At 47.6% G+C, this 17149-nt stretch overlaps 1 protein-coding gene across 2 annotated transcripts in view; it reads left to right on the top strand.

Moving 5' to 3' along the window:
• The window catches only part of SAE1 (SUMO1 activating enzyme subunit 1), a 75369-nt gene that overhangs the window by 27229 nt on the left and 30991 nt on the right, over window positions 1-17149 (top strand). For both annotated transcript variants that reach the window (XM_077747192.1, XM_077747191.1), the window contains one exon: window positions 11162-11267. In XM_077747192.1, the coding sequence (XP_077603318.1) occupies window positions 11162-11267 (106 nt within the window). The remainder of the gene's footprint in view (window positions 1-11161; window positions 11268-17149) is intronic.

Here is a 17149-nt window from a genome sequence, read left to right as displayed (position 1 = left end):
GGGGGGGGAGGTTCTGAGAGTGCAGAGACCACAAGAGAGACTGCAGAGACCGCAGAGTGGGGCTCTGGTGCTCCCTGCGCCCGAGAGTCCCAGCCTCGTGCTCTGTGTGTTTGCGTTGGAAGAGGTCGCTGCTGTGAGTGTGATACGAGGAATTGTTAAGGCCTAATTTTAGTGTCTATTCACAGGACCGTAATTATCCATAGTGAACATTGGTGTTTAGGCCAAAACTTGGGTCCTTTTCTTTTTTCCCTCTTTTCTTTCTTTCTGAGGCCCAGTCAAGCTGTATCTGAATAGCACAGGGAGTTCGTGGGGGGAGATAAATTGTTAACTAACGGAGGAGCACAAAAGGAGCTTTGTGGATGCTGTCAATTTATAAATCACACCCTCTTACAAGTGTGACACTTGGCCTTGGTGTGAAGGGTTTTATGGCCTGAGGGCCTTCCTGGATTGAGGCGGGTCTTTCACATTCAAATGGAGAGANGGGGCGGATCTGGAAGCCGCTGGGGGGTGGGGGGGGCACTTTCTCCAGCTATGAGGGGAATGCGGGCGGCCCTGGCAGGCCCCCAGTGGCCTTCGCGTACCATTCCTAGGGCTCTCCAGTCCCAGGGCCGCTCGCGCAGCCTCTTCCTACAGGGGCCCAATTTGAAGGTATCAAAATATTCCCCAGCTGACATTGTTAGTCAGCTGTTTCAGTAGGACAATGTGGGCCTGGATTCCAGCCCTGAGCCCTGCAGGTTGCGAGGCATGCGGCGCATTCCTCACCAGGGTCCCTGGGATTCCAGACCTTGCCTTTGTGCCGCCTCGCCAAGGGACTGGCTCCCGCCGGGCCCGGGCCACCGGAGCCACTGCCTCACCACCTTGCGGTTTGGCCAGAGACTGCTCCATGGCCTCGAGGTTGTCCTCCAGCTCAAAAATTCCTTGATTGAGGTTATGCCCTTGCACCTAAATTGTACAGAATAAGTAGTTGGGTTATGCTTAAAGTGCAGGATGGGGGCGGGGAGGCAACCACTTCCTGTTTCCNCCCACCCCCCCCTTCCTTATGTTTGACCAAATATCGTATAGCCACTTTTGCTTCAAGGTACACATTGTGCTCCTAAATTAGAAACGCTAAAAAACAAAGAGGAAAAATAGAGCTTGTGGTTTTCACACCACTTCGGAGGATATCGGGCCTTTCTAACACACGTGTCATCGTGATAAATACAACAGTGGGAACGCGCGCAGCCCAGAGCTGGGTGCTCAGTTTGCTTCCTTAGGTGCCCAGGAAAAGATATGAGACAGACTTCATCAGAATCAGGTCTTGGGCACGAGCCTGATGGGGAGACCTCATCAGTGCACAGTAGATAAAGGAGAGAGCAGTCGTTTTCATGATACAGAAGTGTCCAGAAAGGTTTCCCAGAGGAAGGGTTGTTAGAGTTGGCCCGTGAAGGGCAGTTTGCCAAGCACCAAAGCCAGAACCTGCATTTAGTCCCAGGAAGTGGTGGGATCGACAGAAAGCACAGACGCAGGGACAGAAGGAATCTGGCTTCCCTCATCCCCAGACGGCCAGCTCTTTCTGTATCTGTGAGTTACAAAACGCCTACTGCGTGCAAGGCACTCTCTTGGGTGCAGGGAACCACCTCCTGTCCTGTTGTCTCCATTGGACCCTGAGAGAAGTTCCTTGACCTGCCCAAGATCGAGGGGACCGACTGGGGGCGCGGGTGGGGGACACAGAGGCTGAGGGCACTCACTTGCCTTGTGACTTAAAAGGTGAATCCTCTTGGGGTTCCTAGGATAATATGAAGTTGTATGGGGATGATGGGATAAAATATGCAAAAATTGGTACCTTTCTGGAAAACCTTTAGGGGGAAAGGCCGCCATCACGTTCCCATGCTGCTTTGTATGGTGCTGCCAGATGGGAGTAGATGCCTGATGGGGGTTACTCTCCTGTCTGGTGGGGGCTACTCTCCTTAACAGCTCTTTAAAAATTAAAGATGAAGGGGCGCCTGGGTGGCTTAGTCGGTTAAGTGTCCGACTTTCGCTTAGGTCATGATCTCGCGGTTCGTGCGTTCAAGCCCCACGTTGGGCTCTGTGCTGACAGCCAGCTCAGAGCCTGGAGCCTGTTTCAGAGTCTGTGACTCCCTCTCTCTCTGACCCTCCCCTGCTCACGCTGTCTCTCTCTCTCTCTCTCTCTCCTAGAAATAAAGCATTAAAAAAAATAATAATAAAGATGAAGTAGGGTTTGTTTGTGACATGCTAAGAAATACAGATTTAATTTCTCCTCTGTTTCTGAAATAGTAGGCGACTAATTTGGACACTGTTAATACTCTTGTCATGAATCAGTTGTGAAATTCCACAGTTGAGTAGTGACTCATTATCTTGATCCCCCTTTCTGAGCAGTTATAGACAGACAGTTCATCTCCTCTCACCCCCGTCCTGAAGGGAACATTCCAGGAACAGACTGGTTCCACTTGTCCTCTTTTGGGTGGCACCTGGATTTGTCATGCTGAGGGGACTTATCAGGGTCTCTCCTACCAGAGTCCACGCTCCGTGGGGTGGGGTGGGGTGGGGCGGGGCAGTTCTGTTTGCTGCCGTGTTCCTAGTGCAGCGCCCAGCACAGTCCTGCCCGGGGAATGTTTGTTCGGCGTGCCGTGGCTGCTCCTGCGTAGTGCTTTGGCTTTGGGGGAGATGATGGTCATTTTATTTATTTATTTAATTTTTATTTATTTATTTTGAGAGCGCATGAGCAGGGCAGGGACAGAGGATCTGAAGTGGGCTCTGCATGGACAGCAGCAGCTCAACGTGGGGCTTGAACCCATAAACTACAAGATCGCAACCGGAGCCCAGTTCGGAAGCTCAACCAACTGAGCCACCCAGGCGCCCTGAGATCGTCATTTTAAAAAAGAATTTCTGAACTGACTTTCTTTGTGATCCCCCGAATGTATTAACCTCCCAATACATTGGTTGTTGTGGTTTAGGTTCTTAAGCTGGGCTGTGAGAGCACAGTTCCAAAGAGAACAGGGGGCTTGGCCAGGAATATTTAGAAGTTCAGGGGGTTGCCTAGACCAGGACCTTCAGGCCAGAGGTGTTCACAGTGCTGCTGTCAGTCACCTGGCTGGGGGGCCAAGGGCGGGAGATGCAGGCTGCGGAGCTGGGTGGAGTGCTGANGGTGTTGGCGATGCTGCTGCCTGGGGGGGGATCAGAGATCCAAGCATCGCGTCACAGTCCAGTCTTTTTGTTGTGATATTTGATACCCAAAACCATGTGACATCAGTACAAATTACAGAACATAACAATAAAACCCTATCCAACTTAAAAACCCCGACATTTCCAGTCCTGTTGTGCCAACCTGCGTGTTCCTTCTCTGTCTTCTCTCCAGGGCTGGCACATTCATGTGGATTTTCAGAAGTGCCTGGAGGGGGAAGGGGCAGTTATAGCCCTGCTTGAGTGGCATCTTGCCCCGGGTTTGCAGATCTGACGCGGGAATGTGATGGAGGCGTAAGGAAGAGTGATGGGGGCTGACTGCTGGGTACCCACCTGCTGCTCTCAGGGCCGCGGGCTCTCCCGCCCCAACACGAGTAACCACTGTCCTCGATTGTGGTTCTCATTCCCACCCATTTCTTCTTGCTACATGTGTGTTTCCAAGCAACATAGAATGGTTTGGTGTGCTTTTTAACTCCTTCCCGATGAGTTCAGTATTGTATGCATGCTGCCACGTGCTCTTTAAGAGCCGTGGTACGTCTGTGAGGCTGTCTGTGTGGGTACGCAGTTGTGGGACTTCGCGGTCCGCTATGGTAGTCACTGGCCACGTATGGCTTTTTAAATTAAAATGAACTAAATTAAATGAAATAAAAACATTTAGTTCTTCAGTCTCCCTAGCCACATCTCAGATGCTCACCAAGCACATGTGGCTATGGCATCTGTATGGCAACGCAGAGATAGACGTCTCCATCATAGTGACTAGTCTTGGACAGCAACGCAGGAAGGACATTTTTTTCTTGGGTTTTTCTGTGTTTTCTTTTTTGCACTGTAGAGTGTTTGTTGTGTGAATACATTACTATTTATCCATTTTTCTATTGATGAGCATGTGGGTGTGTAAGTTTTTTCTGTTACAAATGGTGCCACAGTTGGGGGCGGGGGAGGGAGGAGAGAGAGAGAGAGTGTGTGTGTGTCTGTGTTTGTGTGTGTGTGTAGATAATCTTCCTGGGTAAATGTGTGATTTCTCTGGGGCATATACTTAGGAGGGAAATTAGGGTATGTGCAGCTTCAACTTTACCAGACCTGCTAAATTACTTGTGAGTAGTTTTATCAATTCACATTCCAGAATCAGCAGCATGTAACGGTAACATTTGGTAACTTCAGGCTCTTTTGCCACTCTGCCGAGTGTGACAGCTTTGTCTTGGATGGCGGTTGTCGTTTGTTAGAATGTTTTTGAAAACTATAGACTCCCGCGAGTAGGTGTGGAAATCCAACCTAGAATCTGTAGTTTTCAAAATTGTTTCAGTCCTGATTTACATTCAGCTTTGTAGCCAGAGCTGTATCCCTTGTTAGCGATGTTCAGGCTTCTTTTTAAAGTCAGATGCGTTTACAGTCCCAACTGTGGGAAACACAGAACAAGGTGAGAAAATGTGAAACTTGCTCCCCAATAACTGCACATTTCTTCCAGTGTTCTTTATGTTCTGATGGGTGATACAGTTGGATTTCGAATTAACACACATCAACACGTATGAGACGTACACGATGATCTAACACAGATGACTTCTGTGGGTATTGTTTTCTGCTTTTTTTGCTCACCATATTTTCTGTAAGCACGGGCGCGGAGAGTCTGCTGTGGAGAGTGTGGATCTAAGAGGCTGTGCTGGCTGCTCACTCTGCCCTGCCTCGTGTGTTGAAGCTGCTCCTGTTGGGTTGATGTGTTTGCACTCGCCCACTGTTTGGAGTGGCTCAGCACAGCCCTGCAATTTGCTGTCTGTCTGACTGTGGGAGAATTCATCTTTCATATTTACCGTTGGGCTTTTTGGCAAGTGAAAAGCAGGTCGGACCCTATCGGCTCACGGATTTTTATTGACCATCTATTCTGTGCAGCCCTGTGCCTCTCACCGGCCCCACCTTGGGAGGCTGACGCCCTTCTGGGGAGAGGACTGAGAGGGCTTAGCCTTAACTAGACGATCCGGTGGAGACCCTTTAGGCTCGGCATTGTCAGGAGAAGAAATGGACAGTGGAGGAAAGTGAGTTAGGCATTCTAGCCAGAGGGAGGGATCCAGGAGCTGAGGGCATGGAGAAGTAGGAGGGGTGAGTGAGGTGTGAAAGTTACCTCTTTAGTGTGTTCATTCAAGTGGTTTTGCCGCTATCTGGTAGACACTGCTGGGTGCTTCATCTGAAAGCCACTCATTCTCTGTAGGTGCCGCCGAGCGTAATTTTCATATTGTAAATCCCGTGTCAGGTGCGTGAGATAGGTACCACCGTTGGCGTTTATTGTAGTACGGATGAGGTGACATGGCTGCGTCATCGCTATACCCGACATGGGGCTCAAACTCATGACCTCTAAATCTCTGTGCTCTACTGACTGAGCCAGCCAGGCACTCCTGTTTTTTTATTTTTAATTGTTGCAAATGACAGTAGTAGACTGTGTGTGTGTGTGTGTGTTTTAAGATTTTAATTTTAAGTACTCTCTATAGACAGTGTGGGACTTGTCCTTACAACTCTGAGACGAGGAGTCACAGACTCTGCCGGCTGAGCCAGCCAGGCCCCCCAGCAATAGCAGACTTTGAGCAGTTTGGACCAAAAACTGGGACATTAGTTAGAGGCAGTGTGGGGCAGCACATGGGGCATTGGAATGACTGCTACCTGAGCAGCGGAAAGTCTTGCTTGCCCTTCATGTGTCTCTGTTCCTAAGTCAAATTCTTGATTCCCGGAATAAAGAATCTGGTTGGTGTGGCTTGGGCTGTGTGCCTACCTCTGGCCCTGTCACTTATGGCTGGAGGGCTGGTACACATATCAGACAAGACTCCTGGGACCCTCCTCACTAAATACCAGGACAACCCCCTGAAAGTTGTCTGCCTGGCAGGCCTAAGAGAGGTACATTCATTTGTCGGAGTTCACAAGTTACTGTAACATTGTGAGTAGTTCTGCCCTCAGGCTTGGGGAGGAATGAGGACCTCTGTCCCTGGCCCTAGTGCTCTGGAAGCTCCCACCCTGGGCTCCTTCCGGCCGTTCCCCTAGTAGAGTAAGAATTCCATGGGATTAAGGAGATATGTCCATCTGGAAACCCCCCCCCGCAGTCCTAGACTCCCTTGTGGACACTTGGGACCCCTGGAATCTCCTGCCAAACAGCCCTTAGCTTCCCTCCCGGGCTTTGGTGGGCCTCTTCCCTGCTCTGCCTTCTGAGTGCAAACTTTGTCACAGTGTCGGGACACCTAGACCTGAGGGCGGATGTCTTAGTCAAGAAAGATGGCCTGGGGTGGCCACACCCAAGCTGCACGGCCTCTAGCCCTGTGGGACAGAGCCAGAGGTGGGGAGAGGGCGAAAGGCTGAGGACCCGCTTTCCAGTGCACCTCATTCTGGCATCAACTCCCAAGGAGTGAGAATTCCACATTCGAACCCTGTTTTCCAGGTGGTAATGAAGCACGTATGTTTGTCAAGGCAGGAGAATACAATATACTTTATTTTTTTGTTAGTGTGATTTATACCTAATATGTAGTTGTGATACGGTTTTCCATTTGTACTTTTACAAAACCTAGGCCCTGAATGTTTAGAGGTAGGCCTGCCTGGGACTAAGATTCTGAAACACAGCTTTTTCCCCTTATTTGTCATTACGTGACCTGACGAATCAGTGGATTCTTAGCCAGGCAAAGTACAAAAATTCTGAATTAAAGTCTAGGTAGTTTATGAAACCTAGTGAGAGTTTATGTCATCATTGTGAGGACGTTCCCACACCATACTGCTGCTGGCTTTATTGTTGTATAAGACTTAGGAAGGGTTTGGCCACCTGTATCAGGCAATAAACGTCAGTCAGCTGGCTATTTGACTTGAGTTTTGAGGTCAAACAGACCCACTGACCAAAAGGTTTGAGGACAGGACAAATGTTTTGTATACTGACTTTTATAGTGGGTTTAAACTCCAAAGGAGTATTTATGGGGGAAGCAGAAAGCCACTTTAAAAACTGACTGTTTCAAGGGCACCTGGGTGGCTCCATTGGTGAGCCTCCGACTTTGGCTCAGGTCGTGGTCCCGCAGTTCATGAGTGTGAGCCCTGCGTCGGGCTCTCTGCTGTCAGCACAGATGCTTTGGATCCTCTGTCTGCCCCCCGCTCCCCTGCATATAGTTTCTCTGTCTCTCTTTTTCTCAAAAATAAACATTAACAGTTTTTAAAAATTTGTTTTAATATTTTATTTTTGAAAAAGAGAGAGACAGTGTGAGCAAGGGAGAGTCAGAGAGAGAGGGAGATACAGACTCTGAAACAGGCTCCAGGCTCTGAGCTGGCAGTCAGCACAGAGCCCGACGCGGGGCTTGAACCCAACGAACTGAAATCATGACCTGAGCCGAAGTCGGACCCTTAACCGACTGAGCACCCAGGTGCCCCACATTAACAATTTTTTAAATACCTGTTTCATCTTCACTAGTTATTTGAACTTTCATGTCAGTTCCATTTTCATTCTTAGCAAATCATGTCAACTGCCTAGGAGCAGATAGACATCGGTTCACTTAGCCTTCTAAATTATACTGTATCTCTTTTCTTTTTTTAAATACGTGGTGTGTGGTATGTATATGTAGTGAGAGAAGGAAGGAGAAAAAGAGACCGATACCTCTGGAAGTTTGAAATTACTTATATATACGTACATACCATCTCAAACTTCATAAAAATAGTACTGAGAACCATTTTTTTCTGAACCATTTTGAGAGTAAGGGGTCCATCCATCACTCCAAAATACTTCAGTTTGTATTTTCTCAAACAGGGCATTCTCCATAGAGAAATCAAACCAACCTTCAAAATCAGAAAATTCACATGGCTACATCCCCACCATCTGCCGCAGACCCTATTCAGCTCTTACCAGTTATTCCACTCATGTCCTTAGTGACAAAAGAATCCAGTTCAGGGTCATGCGCGCATCTAGATTTTCACGATGGTTTTGAAGGTTACAGGTCAGTTGTTTTGTAAAAATGTAAAATGTGCCTTAGTTTGGGTTTGTCTGAGGTTCCCTCCTGATTAGACTCCAGCTGCACACCGTGGGCACAAACACCAGAGCGTGGGTGCCTCTCATCTCGTCTTGTGGTCCCGCGCTGGTCTCCACGTGCTCCTTTACTGGCAGTGGTAACTTTGCTCATTTGAGTAGCATTATTCACAGTGCATTTCTCCTTTGAAAGCAATTCCTCTTTGCTCCGTGCAATAATATATAAGTTTTGGAGAGAGATTTTGGAAATACATAAATACCTTATTCTTCATCAAACTTTATTAACTGCTTTTATTTTATTTTTGTTTCATGCTAGTTAATTTAGGGGTTCCGTTTTTATTCCTAAGTAGATTTTATGCGTTTCTCATATGTTTCTTCACTCATTAGTTCATCCAGTTCTGAAGGATTTACTGAGTGTTCTCTTGATCAGCCAAGCATCCTCATAAGGTTTGTTGACAAGTCCTGAATTTTCTGCAAGACCTTCACTAATTTCAGTTACTTCTCCTGAATAGCCATCACTAGCAGCTTTCACCTTTTCCAAAGCACTTTTACTCCTCTGTGTGTTCGACGTCAGGCAGGCTGCAGTTATGTGCAAAATTGCTGATTCTCACTGTTCGAATACCGTTTTCTTTTGTTACCCATTCGTGTTTGTCTGAGCTTAGGCAGGGAGAGCGGAGCAGAGCCCATGCCTGCCCTTAGCCCCCAGGGTCACGGCAGGAGGGGTGCGGAGGGCGCGGAGGCTAAAGGCCATGTGCTCCGCATCACTCATAGTGCCGCGTTCACAGAGGTGCGGGGGTCGCAGTACTTAGTTAATTTTAGATTTATGACTAACGAATTCTAGTTTATTTTAAGTGTTATAATCTGTTACTATTTTTTTTCCACAAACTGTTCCAGATTTGACCAGTGGGGGCTCCTTCACGTTGGCTCCTGTTTCCTCTTGATACCTCCCTATCATTCTTCGCACACTTTCTTGTTCAAGCGCATGAGCTCCTCTCATACTCTCTCTGCCCCAGTTTTGAGATCAGCCATTTTTCCAAAGGGAACTGTGGCCCTCTGTGGGGATTAGAAACCATCTGGCTGTTACGTGTGCTCACTGCTATCAGGGCATCGTCGCTCTGTGGACGTAGCTCCGTCAGACTTTGGTTTGTAAGCATGATTTATTCCCGAAACACGCTTGTAATCCAAAGCACTTGTATATCAATGCGAATTTGAAGAACCATTGGCTCAGTTGTGATCATTTGACATTTGACTTCACAGACTACTCGTATTGCAAGAGATCATTCATTGATCAAGTTAAAATTTCTATTTAAAAACCTTTTTTTGATGTTTTATTTATTTCTGAGAGAGAGTGAGAGAGAGACAGTGTGAGCAGGGGAGGGTCAGAGAGAGAGGGAGACACAGAATCCGAAGCAGGCTCCAGACTCTGAGCTAGTTGTCAGCACACAGCCTGACGCAGGGCTCAAACCCACAACCGTGAGATCATGACCTGAGTGGAAGTTGGACACTTAACTGACTGAGCCACCCACGCGCCCCTGGTCAAGTTAAAATTTATTAGAAATGTTTGTTTGTCCTGTGGAACACTCGCAGAAGAGCTTACATGCAGTCCGAGGCTTCACTGTACTTGTATGTGTACACAGGCATGCTTGCATCTACATTTACTTGTCTGTGTAACCCACCACAGGCTTTATTCTCATTTTTTCCCTTTCCACAATTCTTTTTTTTTTTTTAATGTTTTATTTATTTCTGATAGAGAGACAGCGTGAGCAGGGGAGGGTCAGAGAGAGAGGGAGACATAGAATCTGAAACAGGCTCCATCCCCTGAGCTGTCAGCACAGAGCCTGACACGGGGTTCGAACCCACGAACCGTGAGATCATGACCTGAGCCGAAGTCCAGTGCTTAACCGACTGAGCCACCCAGGCGCCCCTCCCTTTCCACAATTCTGATTGTCTTCTCTAACAGTGAGAACCCTAGGTTCCCCGGATATTCACTTGTTGCTTAAGCCCTTAGAGGGGGTCAGTCTCCCAGTGCCGCCCCTCCCACCTTGCTCTACTCTGTTCCCCACTTGTCAGACCACTCAGCCCCTCCACACACACACTGTTCTCTGCCCTTCCTCAGTCCCAGAGCATGGCTTTTGGACTGAATGATTCAGGAAAGTAAAAGGAAAACCACTTTCTTACTCATTTAATTGTTTATATGTATTTTAAAATGTAGCGGCGCCTGGGTGGCTTAGTCGGTTAAGCGTCTGACTTTTGCTTAGGTCATGATCTCGCAGTTCGTGGGTTCAAGCCCCGTGTCGGGCTCTGTGCTGACTGCCAGCTCAGAGCCTGGAGCCTGTTTCAGAGTCTGTATCTCCCTCTCTCTCTGACCCTCCCCTGTTCACACTGTCTCTCTCTCTCTCCTAGAAATAAATAAAAATATTTTAAAAAATAAAATGTAAATCTGTGATGGCAGTTTTCAAGATCGTTTCATTTAGCATAATAGGTTTCAGGCATGCTTCCTTCAACCTGGGGCTTTTGCAGATGCCTTTTCCATTCTCACAGCCTGGCGCTTTCGTTCCATACCCCTTATTTGCTTTTCTTGCTGTCATTTATTGGTATTGTTATCATCAAACCATTTTTCTACTGAGACCCATTTAATTTTTCTTTTGACTGTTACAAAGAACATTTTCTTGTATATCTTCAGGCACATACACTTGCTTACTCGTGCAAGTATGTCTGAGGTGTGAACACAACCAGCCGGAGTTCAAGACAGCCGGAGTGAAACTGGGTCTGTAGCTTTGCTCTGACTTCTTTTAGTTCAGGGAGTACATGTCACTCATTGTCGTGTCCCAGTGCCCAGAGGAGCCACACAGGAAGTGCTTAATAAACGACTATTGGATTTGAGTTGTCCTCGGCTTCCTTTAACAAACAGTAAACCTTAAATAATTACATTTCTCCTAGAAGGTGAAGAGCTACTGCCTCGCAATTTAAAGCCAACATTTTTTCTTCCTAACCAGCTTTGCCTTTTCTCAACAGAAAGTGGTCTTCTGCTCTGTCAAGGAAGCGCTGGAGGTGGACTGGAGCAGTGATAAAGCCAAGGCAGCTCTGAAGCGCACAACTTCGGATTACTTCCTCCTTCAAGGTGAGAGCGTCGGGTGACCCCCTGTGCTCAGCTTTCCGCCTGGCCGTTCAGTCCAGGGGGTTTGATGTTTGCCCCAAGTCGAGCTCCTCACGAGCTGGCTCTCTGTGGCCAGTGAGAACGTTCAGATGGATGGAGATGAGGCCCCTTGTTGAGGTCTGCTTAACCCTAACCCATCCTCAGGGACACTGAGGTAGATCCTGTTGTTTGTATTTGTATATAAAAAAAGCAAAAAAACAAAAAANTGTGCGGCTACACATAACTCCTCACACACACACCCCCCAGTAGGCACTGTGCATATTGATTCAGATGGAAATACATAAAGCTGTATAAAACTTCCCTAATAAATTGAAGATTAGAGGAGGCTGAGGTTTATGTTTTCATTAGCCAGGAACGAAGCTTTTCCTGTATTAATCAGCAGTGTCAGCTAGATTGGGGTTGGGAAGAACTAGTTCAGAGCACTTAACATCCGTTTGTATGGAAAAATCATCCAGTGGGTTAGGTGTGAGTCTGCTAGGACTCAGAAGATCCCTCCTTCCCTGGACTGGGACAGAGCAGCAAGGTAGTGCCCTCTCCGGTCCCAGGTTCAGTGTGACCTCCGGCCCTGTGCCGTCACGAGAAGCGATCACTCAGTGCCTGGCACATCGAACGCCCTCAGTAAACAGTGGCGTTAATTTGCGAAGGCATGGGGTGTGACCTCAGCGGTTCTGACTGCTGCTTAGAAAAGTGGCCCTCTGGTATTTGAGTTTACCGAAATCTGGTGATTCTCAGCTGCAGGCGGTTTTGCCCGCCAGGGGGCATTAGCAGTGTCCAGAGTGACACGAGAGGGTAAGCGAACAAAGGAGAGGTAGTGCTGGTCTCACGCTTTAGTCTCCTGACTGTGGGGGCAAGTGCCTTCACGCCACACACTGGGCCCTTCCCGGCTGTTCTTAGAGGTCCGTCCACCTCTCCTGGGCCTTTCCCTCCGCAGCAGGTGACAGGTTCTGACCTTTCTCGTGTGGTGCCCTGCGCACATCCCTGCTGCTGTGTTCATTCAGTTGCTCTCTGAGCTCTGATGGAGCTTTCTGGAAGAGCTGCAACTGGAACTACCAGTCAGGCTTCTGAGAACTTCTCTGAGAATGCATACTTGATTAATGCCCTCTGCTGCCTGCTGGCCTAAAGTTCTGGAAGTAGAGGGAAATGGCCCTTGTGATCTCTTTCCTTGGTTATGCCAGCAGCTTAAAACACTCCGCCCGTAGGTATGAACCTGACTCTCTGTGAGTGTATCATCTTTATCTATGGCCAGAGAAATAATACTTATTTCGGTTTTGTTATTTTTTATTTCTTTATTATTATTTTAAAATTTGTTAATGTTTTATTTATTTTTGAGAGAGAGAGACAGAGAGACAGCATGAGCAGGGGAGGGTCAGAGAGAGAGGGAGGAGACACAGAATCCGAAGACAGGCTCCAGGCTCTGAGCTGGCTGTCAGCACAGAGCCCGATGTGAAACCACGAACCATGAGATCATGACCTGAGCTGAAGTCGGATGCTTTTCCGATTGAGCCACCCAGATGCCCCTTTTTGATTTTTAAAAAATGTTTATTTGAGAGAGAGAGCCAGAGAGAGCATGAACTGGGGAGGGGCAGAGGAGTGGAGTAGAGAATCCGAAGCAGGCTCTGTGCTGACAGCAGAGAGCTTGATGCGGGGCTTGAATTCAAACCATGAGATTATGACCTGAGCTGCAGTCAGACGCTTTAACTGACTGAGCCGCCCAGGTGCCCCTTCTTTCAGTCTTTCTGCCCAGCCATTCGCTTAGCTCTGATTGTCCTATAATTTGACCTCATTGGATTCATGCAGCAGAATGCAACAGCTTCTTCTACGTGGGAGGTTGCCTTCTGCCAGATACACTTGCCATCAGCTGTCTTTGTAACCTCGGGCACATAATGTACCTCTCCAGGACTTTGTCCCCTTGCTTACAAAATGGGAAAACGAAGTTGGCCAGCCTGTCTCTAAAATCTTTTCTCAGTCTAAATAATCAGTGTATCCAGTAAAGTATGAGCTCCTACTTGTGGCTTGTATTTCATTTATTATTTTTATACTTTCAATTAACAACTTTTTAATTTTTTATTCTGGAATAATGTCACATTTACTTTTTAAAATTTTTTCTTTGTTTATTTTTGAGAGAGAGAGGGAGACACAGAATCTAAGGCAGGCTCTGGGCTCTGAGCTGTCAGCACAGAGCCCAATGTGGGGCTTGAACCCACTAACCGCGAGATCATGACCTGAGCCGAAGTCGGTCTCTTAGCCGACTGAGCCACCTAGGCGCCCCATCAAGTTCAATTTTAATTGGAATCGTTATTTTTCCCAGCCTGTTTTGATTGCTACCCATAGCAGTAAAAGCACAGCCTGAATAGGGGCTGATGCAGTCTCATGTCCTGGAAAAAGCACAGGCTTTAGAGACTAACAGAGCCCCAGATCACAGCTCCCCGCCTATTTCACCTGGCTTGACCTTTGGTGCATGAGCTTCCGATCTAGGTTCCTGAGATCTAGGTTCCTGACTCGGGGTTAAGGGAGCTAGGGGCTAACTCCGCCTTCCCTCCTCTCTCCGAAAGGTAAAGAGATGGTGAAAGGGAGAGATGAGTGAGTGCCCAGAGCACAGCTCCTAAACTATTTAATATTCTCTTTTGACTCTTTTCTAGAACATTTTCTGATCAGATATTGAATAGGAGGACTGAGAAGTTTTGGGTTTGTTTTCTTTTTTTTTTTTTTTTTTAATTTTTAAAAAATGTTTTTTTAGTTTTGAGAGGGAGACAGTATCCGAAGCAGGCTCCGGGCTCCGAGCTGTCAGCACAGAGCCTGATGTGGGGCTTGAACTCATAAACCTCGAGATCATGACCTGAGCCAAAGTCGGATGCTTAACTAACTGAGCCCCCCAAGTGCCCTGGCTGTTTTAAGTATAGTTGTTGTCCTGCTTTGTTGAAGGAGACCAAGTTTGAGCATGGCTGTGACCTGCTCAGGCATATGCTTGGTATTATAGACAGAACCAGGATTGAGACCATGAGATCTGGTTGACCCAGGACTCTGCTCTTCACATCTGTTACATACACCTCCAAACTAAGTGATTTCGTTACATTTCAAGTCTGGAGCTCTGCCTTTTAGGGAAAGAGGATCGCCGCTACAGTACAAAAAACCCTGGTTTAAATATATATTAGGTACAGAAGTGATCTGAATTCTGACCCAGATAGTGTTTTCCTTCCCTAAGAAACACTTGAGTTTTATTTTTGTTGGAAAATATCACAGTAAACAATTTTCAAAGAATTCCCAATGGTGTAAAAAGTAAGTTTTCTTCATTAAGCCTTCCCTGTTTCCACACCCCTTCCAACTTGTAAGGGAAACTACTATTAAGGATTTGTCGCCTGTCATCCTGGAAAATGGTTAACAGTTACAATAGTGCATGTGTGTATGTAACCAAACTCTTAAACGCTGTTTGGCAGCTTGCTTTTTTTCGCCGGATGGCCTTACGTGATCTGGAAAGATCTTGGAGCATATGTAGAGTGACCTCACGTGTCTTGCTGGCTGCGCGATGTAGTGTTCCTTTGGGTGTCCCATTGTTTGGGGCCGGTTTCCTCTTAAAAGGCCATGCGAGTTGTTTGCAGTTTTTCTTAGTCCTTGGAATTCGTTCCCAAGAGTCTTCCTAGGACGGTGACTTACACATCTCGTGACACCTTAAGTTCCTGGTGGTGACGCAGCGCTCGCTTGGCTGTGATGCACCCCTGAGAAGACCTCGCAGGGAACCCGACATTGTGTTCCCGTTGCCCTGTGGGGCACGTAGTAGGTGCTCGTAGTAGGTGCTCCGTAAATAAATATTTTTTTGCCCGAGTGACTGGCTCTGGCTCCTCTGGGCATTTGCTCCGCTCTAGAGGGAGAGGAGCCTGCGCACTGGTGTCCCTGCAGGGCCCTCTGCCTGCCGGCTCCTCTAGGCACCCATCAGGCTCTTGATTCCTGTGTGGCCCTGGCCTGCCCCTCACGCGGAGGGCTTTCTTACCACCCGGTTCACAACTCGGCCTCTGGCGAAGCAGCTGCCCTGGGGTATGTGCGCGTGTGTTTGCCTCGTTTGGGTGTCGAGTGTTTTTCCAGTTTACTTCATAAGATAGTGGCCAGACTGCATGCTTCCTGCTGCATTTTTCCACTATCTTGAGAGTTGGCCTCACCATCTGTGAGCAAAAGGTCTCATCTTTTTATTATTCTCCCATGGCATGTTGCAAAACATTAAGCGTGAGCTGGTTTCCTGTGGCAAAAAGTTGACTTTGATTTGTTCTTTTTGAGGTTACTGTGAGTTTATCATAACAGGAGTGCTAAAAATATCAGGTCTAGTATGGAAACAGCATTCACTTACCAGCATGAACCAATAACATGCAGGTTTAGCACAGAGCAGGAAGAAATGGCCTTCATCACAAGGTGAGAATTACTTAGCAGAGAATCCTTGGCAATCTCAACTTTCTTGGTCTCTGTTCTGATGAGTTGTGGAAAAGTACTTAGGCCATTTTTGACCCATAGAATTAAAGCTGAAAGTAATCTTAACCAAACATTGTCTGAGCGAGCACCTGCTATGTACCAGATCCTGTGCCTGGGAATCCTCGTCAGATCCTTGCCAGGGGAAGAGGGAAACGGACAGTTCTCCTCCTTGTGAGGGGAGCTGTACCAGAGCCCTGGAGACGGCCATGCCGTTCTGTTCTCCAGCAGGTATGGAATTACTCCGAATAAACTGCCATGGCGCTCAGGGAACTGGGGGTCTGGCCGTCTTTGGGGAGCTGGAAAGTCTTCACAGAGGACAAGACATCTGAGCTGGCTTTTAAAGAAGTGGCGGGGGGGTCACCTGGATGACTCGGTTGAGTGTCTGACTTTGGCTCAGGTCATGATCTCACTGTTCGTCAGTTTGACCCGCACGTCGAACTCTGGGCTGACAGCTCGGAGCCTGGAGCCTGCCTCAGATTCTGTGTCTCCCACTCTCTCTCTGCCCCTCCCCCACTCGTTCTCTCTCTGTCTCTCTCAAAAATAAACATTTAAAAAATTTGTTTTTGTTAAGCATCCGACTTCAGCTCAGGTCATGATCTCATGGTTCGTGGGTTCGAGCCCCACGTCGGGCTCTGTGCTGACTGCTAGCTCGGAGCCTGGAGCCTGCCTCAGATTCTGTGTCTCCCTCTCTCTCTGACCCTCCCCTGCTCACGCTGTGTATCTCTATCTCTCTCTCTCTCTCAGAAATAAATAAAACATTTAAAAAAATATTTTAAAAAATTTGTTTTTAAAGAAAAAGAAGGTTTGCTAGAGGCTGAAGAGAGGCAAGAATATCACAGGTGGATGAGCAGTCCCTGTCCCGGGCCAGTGGCGCCAAGACCATGGCACAGAAAAGCTGGAGCTTGCCGGGAGCTGGCTGCTGGGGAGAGCTTCAGGGTCCTGCTTTTCAGCCTTTAATTTTCTGTCTCTCTCTCTCTGAGGTTGTATTTTTAAGTGATCTCTACACACATTGTGGGGCTCGAACTCACAAACCCCAAGATCAAGAGCCACAGGCTCTTTCAACTGAGCCAGGCCAGGTACCCCTACGCTTTTATTAATAGCAAGTCATTCCCCCACTGATAAGATATCAGAATCCCTTAGGGAACATTTGAAAAATACAGATTCGCAGGTTCTAGCTCAGATTTAGTGGATCAGAATAACTAGACAAGGCTGGCATCTCTGCATGTTTGTGCAGCTCCCCAGTTTCTGAAGACTCAGCCATTCAGGGGGGACCTGCCATGGGACAAGGCGATACCATGTCCTGCGCCACAGCTTTGAGTTACGCATTTATCTTCTTACTGTATAGCATATTAAGTATTTATTTCAAATGGGGCCATTACTACACTGAGGCA

Source organism: Crocuta crocuta, unplaced genomic scaffold (assembly GCF_008692635.1).
Source record: "Crocuta crocuta isolate KB4526 unplaced genomic scaffold, BGI_CrCroc_1.0 scaffold334, whole genome shotgun sequence".
In the NCBI taxonomy this organism is placed as follows: Eukaryota; Metazoa; Chordata; class Mammalia; order Carnivora; family Hyaenidae; genus Crocuta; species Crocuta crocuta.
The sequence above is the reverse complement of the archived record's forward strand: the minus strand, read 5'-3'. Positions and strand labels throughout refer to the sequence as shown.